General features: G+C 39.6%; 1 protein-coding gene across 1 annotated transcript; it reads right to left on the bottom strand.

Moving 5' to 3' along the window:
• Positions 1-12,878: 12,878 nt before the first annotated feature.
• On the bottom strand, positions 12,879-13,588 carry LOC122077182. The gene has a single exon (XM_042643031.1). It carries the CDS (start codon positions 13,513-13,515, stop codon positions 13,138-13,140), a length of 378 nt encoding a protein of 125 aa, XP_042498965.1. The 5' UTR covers positions 13,516-13,588; the 3' UTR covers positions 12,879-13,137.
• Positions 13,589-15,713: the final 2,125 nt, after the last annotated feature.

Raw genomic sequence — 15,713 nt, 5'->3', positions numbered from 1 at the left:
CACTGGAAACAACCCATCGGATTCAAGCCCAGGTGTTTCTGGTGGAAATACAGAAACTTACCCATGGATTTGGGGATTTTTGGTTGGGCCCGATCACTGGGGTATGTTCTATGGAGTTTTTAGAGGGTGTTCCTATCCTCATTTGAAGATAAATAAATTCTGATTCGATCAGTCAATTTGGGAGATACAACGATCGAAAGATTGAAATCCTGGATGGTCATTTGGTCACAAGTGTTACCAGAGCTCACCAGACTTGGTTTGAGCTTGACAATCACACTGGGGAAGTGAAATGATCATTCCCCGAACTCTAGGAGGTGTTGGGTTCATAGTTCACCTCTTACCTAACTTAGTTAGGTCAAAATGAAGAGAGAGAGAAAGAGTGGTAAGAGGTGTAGGACCTACCTATGGCAAGGATGAGTGTAGCCAGGAGCAAAGGTGAGACTCCCTCCTCTTCTTCTTCTTCTTCTTCTCCTCCCTTTCCTTCCTTTCTCTCCTCTCCTTTCCCTCCCCCACAATTTGGAATATGAGAAGAGAGAATGAAACTGTTACACTCCGTTCACATAGAACCAGACCGATGACCGAGTTAACTCCGGTTAACCCAAACCTGCCAGGATCATCTGATACAGTACCCCACCACAGCATACCCACATCTAAGATAAGTGTTCAAAAGTTCAGCCGAAGACTTAAATTACTTGTAAATATCCCCAATATACTTAATACCCAAATTGTAGTATATAGCTAAGCACACGTGGGCCCGCAGGTATGATATTTACATAAAAAGAATAACAATTTATGTATCAAGTACACAAAAGGGGAGGTCATCAAAAAAATCAAAAGAACAAAATCCTATACGGTGTCATTACTGCTGTCCCGCAGCACAGTCTTCGCACATGCAATCAACACCGTGCTCATACTCCTCAGGGACCCACCAATCCTCAATAGAAAACTCGACTGTGGGGCCTAACTCCTGATCTTCAGGCGGGTGACTTGCAAAATCATCTAAAAGAGGGATGCTTGGGCGAGGAGGTCACAGATTTCAACCAAGACTCCCTGAGGAAGATGACCCTTAACATGAGAGAGGTGACATCTGTTCCAGAGGAGGGTGAGCAGCCTATGGAGGTAGAGGGTGGCGGTGCCGGTGATGTTGGTGGAGGTGCTACTGGGGTTGGTGGTGTCCCACTACTTGACCCACAAGCTATGGGTTCTAGGGTTGCCTCCACTTCCCAGGGCACTAGGGGTGTGAGATCTTACGGTCTCAATGATGTTATGGCATGCCTGAATACTACCACATCACTGTTGAGGCGCATGGATGGCCACCTCGAGAGCATAAATAGGACCTATTGTCTTATGGACAATAGAGTGGCCTCCCTTGAGGCATAGATGCAGGCGATGGTCTTCCATCTAGGTATTTTTCTGCCACCTCTAGGAACACATGGTCTAAATCAAGCTCAGGGCCAAGTATAGAACCAGCAGCACCAGGATCAGCGGGAGCACGATCAGCAGGGTTAATGGCATGTTTGCCACTATAGCTTTTAGGATTTCCTTTCCATGTTTTATTTGAGTTAGATGTTTTAGGTTTTAGTTGAATTTTTCTTTCTGTCATTTGCTTCAGTTATTTGAGTTTCCTAGACTTAGGCTAGTTAGGATTTCCTGCTTTCAGTATTTTAATTTTATGAAAAGGTGTAAGCTATGTATTCAAGTCCTTTATTTTAATGAAAAAGCTTTTACACCTATACTTGTCTCCTAATTTGTGCAATTATATTATTATTGGCATTGAGATTTTTATTTAAATCCTAATTTCCCCAAGTCATGGTTTGGTTGAGATTGTGAGTTAAGGCAGAGCTTCACACTCTTATACCATAGCTGTCACACCCCACTTTTAGTAGGCCCAACCTACCATTAGGAATACCGACGGTGTGAGTAAGACACGTACCTGTCTTACAAACCTACCAAGATCTCTAATAGAAGTACCTTAATATTTCACAATCTCACATCACAAACCAACCAAAAGCAGTGGAATCAGAGTATAATAGTGAAATCATAATAAAATGGGAAAATTATCTAATGATAATATTATATCAATAACGAGTTATTCCGTTTACAATCCTTCAAGACTTATACATATCAAATTTAAAACATACTATTCACAGACCTGTATCAAAATAATCAAAAATAAGTCGAACACCTCATGGTGCCGCATACGCACAAAAGTCACAAGCACAATCTTGGCTATACTCCTCCGCTACCAGTATCCACCAGTCGCTCACACTGTGTTTGGCCCTAGAGGAAAAAGAGTCACTAGCCATAGGCACAATCGTACCTGCATCATCATCTAAAATGTGTGTAGACATGGGATGAGCTTTCCAACTCGCTTAGTGACGGGTGGGGTCAAGCACATCAAAAGAATAGTCACAGTAATAATATATAATACATGATAGTGAAAATTAAACACATAGTCCATAATGCTCATGATGCAGTTCATTTATTTTATTATCCACCTGACAATACAAACTAAGTCTGGTAAATGCTACTAAGGCACATTAGGCTGTATCCCTCGTCTCAAAACTGCCATTGACTACATAGGGATACAAAACCTAGCCATAAATAAAAGCCTGCTGATCCACATATGTGTCCATGGGTCACCCAACAAACCCCTGATAACCCCCTCCTAGTAGTCACGGCACCGGTAACACATCGGCCACACCGGACAGCTCCCGCCTCCACCAATAATCACATCGTACTTTGGGTGTGGCATTCCAGAAGGCACATTGAACATACCACAATGGATTATCCAACAGCTTACACCCTATTGGCAAGGGTTCGTAGCATAGGGAGCGTTACCTAACCATATACATGCTACATGCCTTCATAATGATACAGTTAGTATGAATTACACGATACAGGTAACACATCGGCCATAAAGTGTAATCCATCTCCAAATACAGTCTCGGGTACATGATACCTATAATATATCGGCCACAAAGTGAAACCTGAGACCGTTTACCTAATCTAGCATGCATATCATAGTTGAGTATGGACTATGCAACACCAGTACCAATCGTCGACCACGAAGGGTATCCATTTTCAAATGTAGTCCTGGAGCACACGATACCGGTAACACATCAGCCACAAAGTGTAATCTATGACTATAACTAACTCTAATACACATAATCAATGTATGAATGCAATAAGTATATAGAAATCATGGCACCGGTACCACCTCAGCCACACCTGATTTTGTCTCATGCATACAACCAAACACACGATGATCACGGTACTAGTACCATCTCGGCCACACTGGATCCCACCATATATATCCATAACAATTCATATCATAATCATAAAATGTAACATGTGATTGAACATCATTATCATGTGAATAATATAATGAAATATTAAACTCTTCACATGTGAGCAGTTCTATAATAATAAACGATCACAAAAATAAAGCAACCATCCCTCACCTTGTTGATCTCTGCTTGTGTTAGGGTTTAGATAAGGCCACCGATCAATCCACTCAAATTTGGTCTCAGGACTGGTGCACGTCACTGTCCTAAACACAAGGGCAATCATATATCAGTACTTGTAAAAAAGATCAGGAGAGGCCCACTTGGGTCACCCCCCAAAAGGTACAGACAAGGTTTCCCAGTGACAGTAATTTCATCGGAAACACCCACCGAAAATAGGGTATTTCCATTGAAAATATCAGTGTTGTTTCTAGTGGTGGTGACAGAGAGCTCATTGAACTCTATGATTCACTGGAAATAACCCACTGGAAGTAGGCCCAGTGGATTTGGTGGCTTGCTTCTGGTGGCAGTACAGACTGTCCACTTGATTTGGGGCTTTTCAGCTCGGGCTCGATTGTCAAGATTTGTTCCGTAAAGTTTATAGGGAATGTTCCTAGCATCATTCTAATACAATGAATCCTAATTTCACTGAACCATTTGGGAGATACGTCGATCAAATGATCGAAACCCTAGTTGGTCATTTGGCACTACTTGTTGTCGGAGCTCACCGGGCTTGGTTTGAGCTTGGCAACGGCACCAAGGAGGTGGAACATGCATTCCCCGACCTCAACATGGTTTGAGACTAAGATTCCATCCAAGCCTATCTTAATATAGGTCAACATGAAGAGAGAGAGTTGTATGGGAGGTTGTACTTACCTCCGGCAGCGATTTCGGGAACTAGGCGACAGCTAACACCATAGTAAACCCTTTCCCCCTTCTTCTTCTTCTTCTTCTTCTTCCTCTTCCTCTTTTCTTCCTTCCTCTCCTATTTTACATTTTGATCAAAGAGGAAATGAGGAAATGAATTCCTTATTTCTAACTTATGAGTTAAAGTGAACCTTAGGGTCCATTTGGTTGGATTCTATTCGGACCATTCAGGTTAATACAGCTTTCGAAGCCCGAGAACCTGACTACTTAGGTCCGTGAAATACTCATGACACAAGGAAAGTGTGAAGGATGATTTGGGATCATCCAATACTGTCTACGATGCGAGTGGCGGGACCCACGGGCATCGGAACCCTGACAGTAGCCTGTATGGCTCACCAGAAACAACCCACCAAATTTAGCCCCAATGGATCCGTAGGCTTATTTTCAGTGGTCAGTTGTCCTACAGTTGATCTTGCATGGGTGGTTGCCCTCGTTCGTGCTGATGGTCTTTTGGCAACTTTGGCACATGCTGAGATTTATGTGTGAGGAGTCGGGTCACTTACCGTCTGGGTTAGAAGGTACGAACCCCCTCCAGTTAGATTAACATGTGTTGCACAAACACTTGGGGTCATCTCTCCCCCTTCAGCAATGGGTGACCGCGAGCCAAAACCCAGCAGTGCTTCTAATCTCCGGTCCGAGGCCTACCACAACAGTTCAAATTAGACTGAGTCAGGGCACGGGTGTAACAATAAGGGTCGGCTATTTCCTTCCTCTTTGCTACTCATATGAAAGAAATCAAAGAGGGAGAAGAAAGAGGAAAGAAAGGAGAAGAGAAGGAAGAAGAAGAAAGGAAGGAGGGAGAGAGTGTAGCTACTACCTCTCTGCAATTGCTACCCCTCTCTGCTACTCCTGCTGCTAGTGCTACTACTGCTACTGCTATACCTGCACTCCACATATGCTACCATAGGGCGCTTCCACAACTTGAGAAGGGGTCTGGAGCTGGACAGTTGCACATGGACTTGCCTGCACACTCCAAGAAACCTAGAAAGGTAATTACCCTAACCCAACCCTGTGATTTTGACTAGGGTAGGAATCGGCCCGGGGTAAGGTTAGTCTAAAATTTAAATTGGGAAAGGAAATTTGCTTGTGGGAACCTAACATAGCCTCCCACAGCAAAAGCCCCAATTTTTTGACTCTAATTGGAACCCAATTGACTGCAAGGTTGTCCTAGAAACCCTGGGTCGAAGGGATTTTCTCAATTTGGCTAAATTGTTAGCAATTGGTAATGGGATTGACATCGACATAATCCCAATTTTTCCAGAAACCAGCAGAAGATTTAGCTGGTGTACCCAGGGAGCAAATTGGGTGAACTGAGACCCAATTGACCCTATGAAATATCCCATAGACCCAACTTGGAATTGGGAATGGATCCATCGGATGTAAATACTTAAAATAAAACGTGTAGGATTAGATTCGGGTACAGAAGTTGCCCAGCACAATTCTACCAAAGATGAAGCAACTTTTAGGCTGATAATAGCCTATTATGCCAGGGAACCTGCCAGCCAATTTGGCCCTGACAAAGTGTTGTTAGGCTTGTGTTGGCTCTGGATACCCGTAGATCGTGAGTATGTGACCCAACTTGCCCGAAAATGACTATATGATGTAAGGGTGTGGTTCATGATTCAAGTAGGGAAGAAAATGCCAAAAATGGGTTATCTGTGAAAGGCCAGTCTTGACCCCACCTGTGCTTGGAAACCTCATCGAAGTACAATTATGAGCTAAGGACAATACAGACAAGTCCAATTAGGTAATTATGGGCCAAGTACCTATAGGTTTGTTCCACTAGTCCAAGAATGGGCCCAATGACTTTGTAGGTTGGGTAGATGACCTACACAGACATCAGAAGCTAGACTGCAATACTAGCTTAGTCACCTAGAGGAATACTGACATGAGGTCAGTGTGCTCTTTCTCATTCTTGAACTTGGAAATAATTTTCCCCTTTTTGGGAACTTCTAAGAAGATTATTTTAGGCCGATTCCAAGACTAATACATTTTTTCTTTTTTAACTTCTGTGATATGCACTTCATGATGTTGTCCACCCTTTGTTCATCTTGAGTTTGCATAATCTATGTTTTTTTTTGAGCAATGGATAACCGATCCTATGCTTGATCGGATCATTGGATTGTCATTGGATTTTTTAGGTTTACCTCCAAACAAGTCTGATTATAGGTTGAAAATAGATTTTTTTTTTTTTTTAACTTTAATTTCTGGCTTTGTTTTCAGATATTGTATTTTTTTCTTGGTTTCATTAAAAAAATCAGATTTTTAATGAACCTTCCCCCTATTCAAAATATAGATAATTTCCAAAATTCCTTTTTGTTTCAAAGGGGGGGGAAAGAGTTTCTGATTTAAGATTTTAGAAATATTTTACATGCCACTTGGCCACCAATTGGCCAAGGGTTTAGGCATAAGTGGCTATATCAATGTGAGCCCTAGGCTCTCCTCCTAAAATAGATTTTATTTCTCTGAGTCCTCGGCCTAAGAGACCAAGCATCTCTTGAATTTATTTTGGCCAAATTGGCCCAACCATCATTTTTTTTTTTTTTTATCAATTTTCACATTTATTTTTTTAAAAAAAGCAAAACCATCATTTTACCAAACATTTTCAAAGTCCCAAAATTTTCTTACTTTTAGCATTGTCAACCCATTTAGGTCAAACATAGTTCGAGTCCTTTCATTTTTTTTTTTTTTTTTATTTCAAACATGTCAAAATTCATTTTACCCTTGGGGTCTAGTCCACTCATGACTAGATTCTTTTCCCTAGGGCCCCACATCCTAATTCATATTTGAAAATGGTAATTCAACATTTTATATTTAAATTTTACTTGCTCTTTTCCTTTCCTTTGTTCTACCATTGTTAATCTTATCTTTTTTATTATCATTCTTTGATTTGGCCCAAACCCTGGGGAAGCAAAGAGACTCCTTGAACCCTAATGCGTAACCTAGGGTGCGATAGCATAAGATGGGCATGGCTAGCCCACAACATCGGCTCATGGCATAGGACCATTGGATCAATATCATCTCTAAAATGACAGGAGGACTAGCCCATCATCTAGCCCAATTCTGATGTGGAGGCTCACTAATGCTATGTCTCTTTTGTTATTCTCTTTTAAATGTACTCTTCATTTTTGTGCGCATTTCAATTTTTTATGTTCTTCCTATTTACTTTCTTTCTAATTATGTCATATGCTTATGCTTATATGTACACAAATACTCACACTTGAACCCACTTTGATTCAATATACGTATAAACCTAGTACCTTGGTTAAGGTGAAACTTTTGAATCTGACCTAGACTAGGCGTCTACCTATGACTTAAGGTTGATTTAGAAAGCAGGTTTTACACAAGTCTAGATAGAAGGAGACTAACCCCTGGGTTGGGTGAGGCGGGTGCCTAATACCTTTCCTTCTCGTAATTTGACACTTGTCTAGAGTCTTAGATGAAGACCATCCCTTTATCTGGCAACGAGTCATAGTCATCTCTCCCGCTGGGAGAGAGATCTACTTTGGGTTCTAGGCCCATCATTCTAGGTGGTGACTCCCTTTTTTGGCTTTTGACATGTGCTTTGTGACATTAGAGTGCACGTAACAACCCAACACTCATTTTCAGCGTGTACAACCACGTGCATTCCCATCTGAGACCAAATTTTCAGCTTTGTTTCTAGAATTGTATCCTTGGAGCCTGATGTATTGGGGAAGGGGATATCACCTACGTTACTTATAGCACTTATGTCCACATATTGAGACCTAGTAATTAGAATGGACATAATATAAACAAATGGTTTATATGATTGTGCATATGTGACATCTTGTTATGGCTATTGTGTGAGCATGTGTTTAGCATCATGATTGGATGTGTGTGATTGCCTGCTCACCCCTCGTGGATTTATGTTTTTTGATGGTGGAACTGGAGCTAAAGTGAACGGAAGATCAGTTGTGGTTGTGAGGTTATGTCTCTGAAACATAGTGAAGAAGAATGTGATTTCCTTGTGCTATTGTGTTTATTATTTAATTATTTGTAAGATTTATTTACTTATGTAACCTATGGGAATAAATTTAATGCTAGGCTTGTATAATATTTATCATTGTAGATTTTATCACCACGTGTTATATTAAATTATGAATTTTATATGCGTACTCTAATTGTTAGCAAGTGATCTCATGGATTTGTAAGGCAGTAGACTGCATCTGTGATCCTGGTGGAGTTAGGTTGAATCCAATGTCACATACGTTGGCCTATGTTGAGGCAGGGTGTGACAATGAACTCCATCTGAGGTGATCTTAGCAGCTCAAAAAGCTCACGAAGAGTTTCTCCAATCCCAAGTATGTAATAAGAGAAGTGTTATTACTAATAGCCCAGTACTGCCATCTGAGGTTCGCAGAGATTGGGTAGCCCCTCCAAATAATTTTTATATGTTGAATTCAGAAGCAGCTTGAAGGAAGGATGGGCAACAAGGTGGTAGTGGGTTTATTATCATAGATCACCAGGGTCATACCCCTGTGGCTATATCGGATCGTTAAGGTTTCAATCTCTGTTATTAGGAGAGGCTTTGGTTATGCATGCTAGGATGCTTGAAGCGATTTTGAATCTTTTGATCGTCTAGTGGTGGAACTAACAATAAAGAGCTCGTTTCGTACATCACGGGGAATAATGCAACGGCACTGCTTCTTATTCAACCAGTGATTGAGAATATCTCCCACATTTCTTCTTATTTTTGGATTGTAATTTCCAATTTGTTCGTAGTGGGTGCAGTTCTATAGCAAATTCCCCAACTAGGAAGGCCTTGTCTGTTACGAGCCGAATGGTTTGGCCAAATTCCACTCCGTGGTTGTCTTGGGTTTCTAATAAGTTGTTTAATAGTTGGCATGCTGAATCGTATACAGAATGGGGCTGGTTTAGATCGATCCTAACCGGATGATTATGAATTACTCCCATTTCCTATAATATTTTACTTTACCCTGATGAGAAGATAAAATATCAAAGCAAGGTTCGGTTCATTTGACGGAATCTTGTAATTCGGCCACTACGAGCTTTGCTCGCTTTCATGAATAGAATTATGTCAAAAAAAAAAAAAAAAAAAAAAGGAATAAGTAGATCATGGAGTTGTAATAATTCTCTTATAACAAAAAAAATTCTCACTAATAGCGAAATAAATGGATAATCAATTCACCTATTCATGACCTCATACTCAATTATTATTTTCTATTGGTATCATTCAGTTTGATTTCGATTTGGTTATTGATTGGTTTGGTGCGGTCCTGTTTTCATTTGGCCACATCATAATTGAGTCCAAAACCAGCACAATAATGATCTATCCAATTCGATCTGGGTTTTTTGGATCGGTTTTATCTTTTCGGGCTAGGTTTCGAGACCCTGGACACACTTATATATATATATATATATATATATTATTATTATTTGAGAATCAAGATTTAAATATATTTTAAAAATTCCATTTTTCACCAAAAAAGACAAAACATGTTTAAATTTTTTTTGTTTTTCATATAATTTGTTTCAATTTCGGAAACGGCCAAAAAAGCAAAAAAGGACAGGGTTATCAAAACGCGTTCTAACTATTGGTACGTTTACCGAAAAATAACAATGCGTGCAACTGCTGCCTGGAAATATTTCCACATGTTTGCTGCCTCAACAAGTCCCAGCACGAGGAAAGCACCAAGTGAGAGCATTCAAACAAGTAGATTAAGGATTGGTTTCTTGTCATTTTAAATTTGGAAATATGGGATTTTCAAGCTGCATGGTTGTGAAAGGTCAAATACGGTGGTGCATTGTGTATATGGTTCTCGTAAATATCAGCACTGTACATGAAGCTAATAGAAAGTGTTCACCATGGTATCAACAAAAGGGTGGGTGTCTATCCTAGGAACGTTTCTAGGCATGCCCTTTCCCATCTAGGACATAAAACAGATGTAAACATAGGCACAGATATTATGATTTGTTTCCTTGTCTTCCCTTACTTTTAGGCTGTTAGTGTGACAAAACTAGTAGCAGAAACAGGAATATGGATATTGGCTGTATACTCATTGGATTGCATTCAAAGGATCAATGCCTCATCTCAAACCAAATCGAAAAGGAAATCTTTCATAGCAAGGAGGAAGTCTCAAAAAGACAGGGAGAGTATGATTTTGATTACACCTGTGTGCTTTTGCTTTTGATACACAGACTTCATGTTTTCTCTACAATTCAATTAAAATATAGAAACAATGTGATCACAGAGGACTTAAAACATAGCATCACGGTAGAAAGGAAGATGAGAGGTAGCAGAGATGCAAGGCACTTACGATATCCAGACAATTTTAGAACTTCATTTGGCACCTAGGTAACCTCAAGAAATATGGCACTAAAATACAAGAAGTTTAAGAGGTTTGTAAGATATCAAGTCAACTCAACTACGCCTGGTCCCAATTATATAGGGTTCCAATAGGAATTATTTTTTTGCATTCAACTCTGCTTAAGATTGTATTTGTTGTTAACCTAAGGCAATCCATATCTTTTCTGACCACTTCTCTTGAGGTCAACTAAAGAACCTGACACTCACCCAAAATAATAATAATAATAATAATAATAATAAAGAACCTTACACAATACCTGCCTATTTCTCCTGATCTCATCTTTGAGTCTACAATAAGTATGGACCTATGGAAGAATGTCTTCTTGGAACCTTCTATTCCAAAATTCCCCCAAGTACAAGGTCAGCCACATTGTGAACAAGCTTCTAAAGTTCCATTATATATTCTTGCTAATAGCTATATTTATTTTTTTGGAAGATTTTGGAACAGATTCACAGGGTAACCCATTGAAACTCATTAGTAACTACTTAGTTTAGCAAGGACTTTGGGAACAGAAGTATCTCAAATCCTTAGGGACTCTAAACACATTCTCTCTCTAGGCTTGATAGTGTCTTTCCCCATCAGTAGGTCTGCTGAATCTTCATTTCACCTATTTCAATACTTATCCTTTCTTTGTCACCTTTCTACAATAACAACAACAAACAAACCCCAACTTATCCCAACTTAATGGGGTCAGCTACATGGATTTATGCAAAAACAAAATAAGAGAAAGGAAACTCAAATGAAAGTAAAAAGAAAGTAAAAGGGAAGAAGCACAGCCCAGCAGAATAGGAAAATCTCAGCTACATGGAGCCGGCTACATGAATCCTTAACCTCCATTCAACTCTATCTGAGGTCATACTTGGGACAAGCCCAAGACTATGCATGTCATTCCTCAATACTTTTCATATGGTCATTTTAGGCCTACCCCTAACTCTTTTAGCTCCTTCAGTCGGGATTAGATCATTCCTCCTTACTGGGGCATCCCCAGGCCTCCATTGATCATGGCCATACCACCTCAAACGGCGTTCTCAAAACTTATATAATTAATTGGAGCAACTCCAAAAACAACTCTAATATGCATATTCCTTACTTTATCCTTCCTAGTTTTTCCACACATCCATCTTAACATCCCCATCTCTGCAACGCATAGCTTTTCTATATCACACTTCTTAACTGCCCAACATTCAGCCCCATACATCTCTATACTCCTTTCTATCATCCTTTTTACTTGATGAACAGTTTTCATATGCACTCATCAATTTGTTTCTCTATTTATGCAACTCTGACATGCCAAGCTAGCTAATATCTATTATGTAAATAAGGGAAAGTACAGGGTCCTTGGAGAAGTCTGAAAGATAATCTGAAGAACCATACAATAGCTCATCTGTGAGCCTTTTCATCTTATTAGTTCTCAGGGTGTCCATAAGGAGGGCTGAAGCCAATGAATAAAGCAGAAAATAGATCTTGTACCGCACAATATACTACTATTTGCAGTAAACGAAAATACGATAATTTAAGATAACATCAAATTCCATCATCACCATGATCATCAAAGTGGTCAATGGTGAGGAAGGGCACAATTAACTAATTGGTTAATTCTGTGATACAGCAACAAGGACTTTTCAATCATGTAGATCAAATCAAACCATTATACCAGATCAAAGGGGTTTAAAATCTGTATCTCTGGATTTCATTTCCTTGCTCATAACTTTGTTTCTAGGGTCACTGAGGAATTAAGTCATTTATCAGTTTTGTTTTTTGGCACCAGTTCTACCCTGGTTTAACCATTAGCATTGTTCAACGTCACAAACCAAAAATTTGAACAACTCACCAGGTTCAGGCAGCTAAGCTGGGTTTGTGCACCCTCATTAAAATAACAGATCCTCAATGAGAAGTAACAACCCAAATCAAAATCTACCAAGCAAGAATCAAGCAGGTCAGCTCGGTTCTTGTTCAAGGTACCAGATTGGCTACCTGGTCATCAGGGAGACAACATCCAATCTGAGCCACCCCGATCACAATTAGTCGACCTATATAACGTTCCAAAGGTTACCAAGTCCAACTTCTGGGTCAGGTTGGCTCGGCTAAAAGAACTGCACTTGCAAGTCTTTTTCCCTACACTGATAATCTGAACCTCAAAAATATGTTTTCTTCATTTTCTTCCACCAAGAAATGAAAAGATTTTCTTTTTCATTAAAAACACATCATTTCAGTCTCAAAGGTAAAGTTTCTACTCCCAAGTTTCATAATGAAAGGGTAATTCCATTAAAAGAATTCCATTTTTCCTTTTTCTTTCCCCTCTCCACGGAACATATTTATCTTCAAAAGCACTTCTGAAGTAAAAGCTTTTATTCCAAAATTTGACAATTAGGCAACTCCGTTACAACAATTTCATCTTTCTTCGTTGCATCTCAATAAATATACAGCATAGGAAAAAAAGGGCCATAATCCAAGAACAAAAATCCAAAAGGGCCATAATCCATATGAAAAAAAAATAAATTCCAAAATCTGTGGAGCTCAAATTAATACTCTCCAATTGAAACCCTAACCCAAGAATCAGCTCACCTCGATCACTACGACTCCAATTTCTCAGCCCCCGACACGCCAACCCCAGTCCGCTTCACCGAATCAAAGAGGTGCATAACCATCCTCCTGTAATGGACCGGCCTGGAGAGCTCTTCGTGAAGGTCGATCTCTACATCTGAAACGCCAATCTCTTTGAGACGAAACCCTAGTTTCTCGCCGACCCTCGAAGCAATCTTTGCGTCCCAGACGCTGTGAGATCTTGGGAACCTGTTGAGCTTCGCTCTGTATTGGGCCACAAATTCTTGCTCGGAGGAAGAAGCCATGGCAACTATGGAATCAGTTCTAGGGCTTGTGACTTGGGCAGTAATTTTTCTGCAACTGAGGACCAATCTCAGGAGATGGTGGTGACTTTGGCTCGTCGACATTGGAGAAGAAAAAACACAACGAGCGAGAGAGAGTTTCACGATAATACAAGGGACGGGAGAGTAAAGAAATATATTCTTAAATGGTTTTTTTTTTTTTTTTTGGAAAATATTCTTAAACGGTAGTAGCGTGGGATTTTTATTTTCCAGGATTAAAATCTGACTAATGTCCCAACTCCAAATAGAAAGACTTGTTAGAACTCCCTATGGGTTTGAGTTTGAAACTCTATTGAGGAAACCATACAAGAAAAATAAGAACACGAATCTAATAAAATTATAGAGGATCGATTTGTACCTTTCACCTAGTATGCTGAAGATGATTGATGTTGGTCACTCCCACTTTCGCTCTCTTGGCTTGGCTATGGATTTTTTCACTTTTGCTCTCTTGGCTTGGTTATGGATCTTCTACAGCCCCTTAAACCTCATTGGTTCTCTCACTTTAGTGGTAAAGTGGGGAAGAGTGAATAATGGTTGTAGGGACCCAAAACCTAGTATTTATAATACTGTCCTGCACTCAAAACCCTAAACCACAATGGGTTGAGCCAGCATATCCCTAAGCTTGAGAGTGAACCGAACCGGTTCATGCAATTTGACTGTCACCCATTTAATCAACTCGAATAATTAATTTAGCCCATAAATCCAACAAGACCCTGACAGGCAGTTTAGATCATTGTTGGAAAATCAGGTTTTTTTGACCTGACTCGTTCGGTAAAAAACTTAACGAGTCGACCTGGTTAAACCCAGTCAGGTCGAGTCTTGTTTTTTCTATAAATATATATATATATATATTAAATATATAAATAAATCATTAAAATAGAGAAAAAGGCAGAAAAAGAAAATTACATATCAATAATTCGAGGGTTGATATTTCTCTTGGTTAGAACGTTAAGTTAGGGTTAAGGATTAAAAAATATAAATTATATCTTCCAATAATCCAACTTCCAATAAAATAAGAATTTTGGATTTAGGCATATGGGAAGTTTCTTGGTCCCAAGTTCCTTTTAGTAAAATGAAAAGAGTAGGAGAAGTTAATAAGTTAGGAGTCTTGGGATTTGATGTAAAGAGATTTTATTTGATTTTTTTTAAGTGCCTTTTGATATAATGACCAGATTTGGTGGGCTTTTCAAGACTCAGCCAAAAAATCGAGTCAATGTAGAATCGTCTCGAGCCTTGTTTTTTTTTAACATAGGACGAGTCTTCGTGACTTTTGACTAGGAATCTCAAATTTTGACTCCACTTGGGGCAAGTCTTCCCAATCAAAACCTGATTTTCCAACTATGGTTTAGATGGAATTACTAGTGAAAACTCTTCCTAAAATTTTGAGGTAAAAATTTGTTTGTTAATGAAATGCCTTATTTTTTCCTGACCATTAGATAGTTTTTTTGGACTTTTGGATAGAATGGGAGATAGAGGGATATAACAACTAAAGATGAATGTGTTGATTGTTGAAAGTCTAATGGGAGGATGGAACTTTAATCTTCCTAGTATGTTGGGAAAAAAAAAGCCCTCCCTATGACTTGTGTGTCCATTTTTTTTCTTTTTTTGGTGAGAGTCATGGCTTGTTCATCATGACTCATGATTGTGTTTTGTCATAGAACTTTTTTTTTTTTGGGTAGAATGTTGTTAAGGGACTTCAGAATTATGGAAAATGACATGCACATCATCGATAATAGGTATCTTCTAAAAAATTCTCCTCCCCTAATTTTTTCCGACACCCTTTTTTCCCCGATACTATGAACCTCTTGTATCAGCTATCAAAATTGGGAATGAGATCAGGATTAGGATCGGCTAACACCGATACAATCTGGATCGGGTCCAAGTGTATGGGCTCTGGATTAGACACTGTTACGGCCAAAATATAAGCCCCAGTGTCTATCGAGCAATCCTGAGATGTGGGAGTAGTCGAATGGTTCAGCTAGATTGACCATAATCCACCTAGCTTAGGGGATGCACCCAAGACAGGAGTCGATTGACCAACGACATTAAGAAATCTCCATGAGCCGAACTACTACTAGGTCAGTACCATGGGAAGCACCATATGTGAGTGGTTCATGTAACTACACATCCCAGGAGTTCAATCCATTGGGTAACTAACAATCTACCGCTAGGAATGAGTAACTAGGCAGCCACATCACCTACCCTCCGTTGTTCAGTCCAAGACCTTAATAGCACCGCCAAGAGGTATCCCCAAAAAAGAGAAT

This window comes from Macadamia integrifolia, chromosome 4, assembly GCF_013358625.1.
Source record: "Macadamia integrifolia cultivar HAES 741 chromosome 4, SCU_Mint_v3, whole genome shotgun sequence".
Lineage (NCBI taxonomy): Eukaryota > Viridiplantae > Streptophyta > Magnoliopsida > Proteales > Proteaceae > Macadamia > Macadamia integrifolia.
Note: the sequence above shows the minus strand (reverse complement) of the source record. Positions and strands in the feature narration are given on the sequence as shown.